This window comes from Leuciscus leuciscus, assembly GCF_965113295.1.
Source record: "Leuciscus leuciscus genome assembly, chromosome: 5".
Lineage (NCBI taxonomy): Eukaryota > Metazoa > Chordata > Actinopteri > Cypriniformes > Leuciscidae > Leuciscus > Leuciscus leuciscus.
This window is the reverse complement of record NC_138729.1, coordinates 51,328,399-51,333,398: the sequence shown is the minus strand read 5'-3', so window position 1 is coordinate 51,333,398 and position 5,000 is coordinate 51,328,399. Positions and strand designations below refer to the sequence as shown.

General features: G+C 32.8%; 1 protein-coding gene across 1 annotated transcript in view; it reads left to right on the top strand.

Moving 5' to 3' along the window:
- The window catches only part of srrm3 (serine/arginine repetitive matrix 3), a 115,045-nt gene extending 110,708 nt beyond the window's left edge, over positions 1–4,337 (top strand). The window contains exon 14 of the mRNA XM_082171252.1: positions 1,091–4,337. Within this exon, the coding sequence (XP_082027378.1) occupies positions 1,091–1,280 (190 nt within the window). The 3' untranslated portion in view covers positions 1,281–4,337. The remainder of the gene's footprint in view (positions 1–1,090) is intronic.
- Positions 4,338–5,000: the final 663 nt, after the last annotated feature.

The window sequence follows — 5,000 nt, the reverse complement described above, 5'->3', positions numbered from 1 at the left end:
AATTCTGACTTTATATCGCAATTCTGACTTTATAACGCAATTCTGACTTTATATCACGCAATTCTGACTTTATATCATGCAATTCTGACTTTATATCTCGCAATTCTGACTTTATATCACGCAATTCTGACTTTATAACGCAATTCTGACTTTATATCATGCAATTCTGACTTTATAACGCAATTCTGACTTTATAACGCAATTCTGACTTTATATCTCGCAATTCTGACTTTATATCTCGCAATTCTGACTTTATATCACGCAATTGCGACTTTATATCACGCAATTCTGACTTTATATCTCGCAATTCTGACTTTATATCACGCAATTGCGACTTTATATCACGCAATTCTGACTTTATTTCATGCAATTCTGACTTTATATCACGCAATTCTGACTTTATATCTCGCAATTCTGACTTTATATCTCGCAATTCTGACTTTATTTCACGCAATTCTGACTTTATATCACGCAATTCTGACTTTATATCTCGCAATTCTGACTTTATATCTCGCAATTCTGACTTTATATCATGCAATTCTGACTTTATATCTCGCAATTCTGACTTTATATCACGCAATTGCGACTTTATAACGCAATTCTGACTTTATATCATGCAAATCCGACTTTATATCACGCAATTCTGACTTTATATCATGCAATTCTGACTTTATATCACGCAATTCTGACTTTATATCTCGCAATTCTGACTTTATATCACGCAATTCTGACGTTATGTCACGCAATTCTGACTTTATATCATGCAATTCTGACTTTATATCATGCAATTCTGACTTTATAATGCAATTCTGACTTTATAATTTAATTCTGACTTTATAACACGCAATTCTGACTTTATATCACGCAATTCTGAGATAAAAAGTCAGAATTATAAGATGTAAACTCGCAATTGTGAGAAAAAAAGTCACAGAATTTTTAGTCTGTGGCAGAAACAAGCTTCCATAGACATGACATTGATGACGCACAGCGCATATTTGATTGTTGAGTGGTCAAAGTGGTGTTCAGGTGCTTATGAATAATTGACTTGTATGTGTCTGCAGTATATAATCTCTCTGTGTGTTTCCCGCAGCGCACGAAAGCGGCCGATCCCGTACTACCGGCCGAGCCCGTCCTCTTCCAGCTCCGCCAGCAGCTTCAGCAGTTCCAGTCGCAGTCGCAGCCGCAGCTACAGCAGTTTCAGCAGCCGCAGCCGCTCCAGGAGCCCGAGTCCCACACACAGTTACTACAGCCAAAGCAGCTACGAGAGTCCCGGATTCTGAGGCCGACTGCAGGTACGCAGGGGGAACGTCAACATCTCAACCGCTGCAGGACACCTTTCCACCGCAGGATCTGCGCTGATCAAACGCAGCGGGTGTCAGGGTTTCCGGCTGCTTTCGTGACAGGACTCTGTAAAAAGTCAGGGTGGAGTAACACTGAAAATTGAAAACTGAACAAAAATAATAGGTTAAAGGTGAAGAGGGTAATCACACACAAATCGCACATTTCCTCTCTTTTTTTTTCGGTACAAATATCTAAACATTCTTAAATCAAGATACATTTATTTGAGAAGGTCAAATCAAATAAAAAAAGACAATTTTTCCTGGAAAAGTATCAAAAGTGAGTTTATGCTTAAAACAAGAAACAATATTTTTCTTATATTTGTTCTTGTTTTAAGCATAAACTCACTTTTAATAGTTTTACAGGACGCACTTAACTCAAAGGGAAAACAAGATTATTTTTTTAATCCCATTGGCAGGTTTTTTTTGGTTTAAGCAAAAACTTTGTGATCAATTGAGTGTAATTTGAGGAAAAAATACTCTGTTTTTTTTTTTTGTTGGTGCATCTGATGCAAATCCTCTCAATTCATTTTTTGTAGCTTTGAACGGCAAGAAAATATTTGTATCTGTTCTTTATTTCCACAATGGCAGATATTTTTCTGACCCCAGTGGCAGATTTTTCTTTTCTTGTTTTGAGCAAAAACTCTTAATTACATTTTTTTTTTTTTTTTTTTTTTTTTGAAAACAAGTAATTTTGCTTCTTAAGTTCATGTATCTTGATTTCAGAATGTTTAGATATTTGTACTAGAAAACAAGACAAAAATATATTTTAGAAATTACACACTTCACCCTTAACTTAGGCTTTGTTCATAGAGCGAAAATCGTATTTATTTATTTATTTATTTATTTATTTATTTATTTCTATTATTTATTTTTGTGTGTCCAATTCAAATCCACTCAATCTTTTTTTTTTTTTTTTTTTTTTGAAAATGCATAAAATCAGATTTTTCCGTTCTGTCTTTCCACAATGACTCATAATAATACTACTAATAACGATAAGTTATCTCTATGACAAATTATGTAGATACACTGAATATTAAATCCACCGTGAGAAACACCGGATGAGAACCGTCCTAAAGAGCGGGTTCACCGTGTTCAACATCAACAAAACATTTTTACGCAGTGAATTTGGAAACAAGTACATCTGACGTTCCATAATGAAACACAGCCGGTCTGTACAGATTAAAAGCAGCCGCTCATTTTACACACCAACCCTGTAAGATGCTGACACACACTTATGATGCACACAGATATTGATGTTGTCAGCATTTTTGTATTAAACAGATTCAATGTTACAAATAGATCCAGTGTCTCTATTTAAAGACTAAAAGGCCTGAAGAACAAAGATAAGATGAGCACTTTTTTTTTTCCTGAAATTCTTCCACGCTGCAAAAATAACCAAAAACACACACACTGGGTTTAGAAAGAGAGCAATCGTGATGAGTCTAAAACATTCGCAAAATCAAGAGACTGTATTCCTACACCGAAGAGGAACGAACATGAACAAACTACTCCATTTCACAGTAGCTTATGATTTGGGTGAATCTCATAAAGAAATGTTCATACAGAAACAAGAAATGAAATGTTGTACAAAGAAATTAAGACTGTTTAAACATCATGAAGATTTAGTGAATTTTGACTATATTTTCATAACAATTAAGTGCATTTAACCCAAATATTAACTAAACTATTATATGCACACCATTTTTTATTTAGGTTACTGACAATTGGGTGTTTTAAATGTGTATATTTAGTCTTTCAGATCATAATAATAATTAATAATTATCCCTCTGGAGCTCTTTGGTCGCTTTTGACCGAACAAATTGTATGTTTTGTTTTTTTTTGACGTTTTTTCTTCATCGGAATGGTACGAAACTTGGTAAATGCTTTGGCACTTGCTATGTGAACACACACACACACACACACACACACACACACACACACACAAATCATGAACATGCGAAAAATCATGAACATAATTCGAACAGTCCTGAAAACAATAGTACAGAAATTAGCACATTGAAAATTAATTTCATCTAGTCTTGGAAGCGATGAAACTAAACATAATCTCATTTTTTGAGATATCAACCTCAATTTTGGAACTCAACTTGTTTCGATTTATGGCTTTGATTTTCTCGCAGAGTAAAACCTGTTTTGGAAAATAATTATTTCATATAAATAAATAAAAAATAGTGTTTTTGTGTGTTTTTCATAACAATAAACTTAAACTTTCTTTTTATTACCTTTTTCTCCTTTTTCTTTCAAATGAAAGCGAACTGAAGTCTGAGCTCCAAAGGATTTAAGATTTATGACAGTTTAAGCTGGAAATTTCTGTTTATTAAAAAGTGAATAAATGGATTATAACTAGTGCATAAATATAATTTAGTACCATAACATAAAATTCCCTAAAAATACAAAACATCACATGAAAAACATTATTAAACTAAAATATAGTACATTCATTTAATTGAATATACACTACCGTTCAAAAGTTTGGGGTCAGTAAGATTTTTAATGTTTTTAAAAGAAGTCTCTCCTGCTCACCAAGGCTGCATTTATTTGATAAAAAACAATAATAAAAAAAACTGTAATATTGTGAAATATTATGACAATTTAAAATGAATGTTTTTTATGTGAATATCTAGTAAAGTGTAATTTATTCCTGTGATCAAAGCTGATGTTCAGCATCATTACTCCAGTCTTCAGTGTCACATGATCCTTCACAAATCACTCTAATATGATGATTTGATGATCAAGAAACATTTATGATTATTATCAATGTTGAAAACCGTTATTTACATTTTTATTTCATGATGCTTTGATGAATAGAAAGTTCAAAAGAACAGCATTTATTTAAAATAGAATATTTTCTAACATTATAAATGTCTTTACTGTAACTTTTGATCAGTTTAACTCATCCTTGATGAATAAAAGTGTTGATTTATTTGATTTATTTCCCCAAAAAATAAAATTAAAATTCTTACTGACCCCAATTTTTTGAACGGTAGTGTATATATATATATATAATTAAAAATTAAAAATTCTGTTATTTTTGACCGCCACATGAGGAGCACCAGAGGGTTAAACATGCTTCATTATTTTTTATTATTATGCAATTATAAATTATTTTTTATTTTATTTATTTTTTACTTTGGGTTAGATTTTTTTTTTTATATATAATTTTTTTTTTTGAGATTCACCCATTTATTATGTAAAAAAAGCACATCTGTTTTGTTTCCTTTTGTATTATAATGACTGTACGTTAGGATGTTTTAGTTTGAATATTTCCGCTGCAAGTTTTGGCTGTAAACTATGCACTGTATATTCCAAGTTATATACCGGATTATATAAAGGCTTGGTCTGTGGAAAAGCTTGGCATGATGCAGAGGAGAGAGTGTGTGTGTGTGTGTGTGTGTGTGTATCCGGGTGTGAGTCGCTCTCCCCCTCCTTCACTCTCGGATCTCTGTGGAAAATCCATATCTGATGCACCTATAATGTCCATTTTGGAGATGTGATATTTCTTCTGATATCCAGTATTCCTCCTCTTGTTTAGTGCATATAAATACGGTTAGAGCTCTGTGTTGTACAGTTATCCTCCCGTCTCTAGCGTAGGAGCACTTATACCTGAAACCAGGCTGCAAAAATACACACGCACACGTCTTT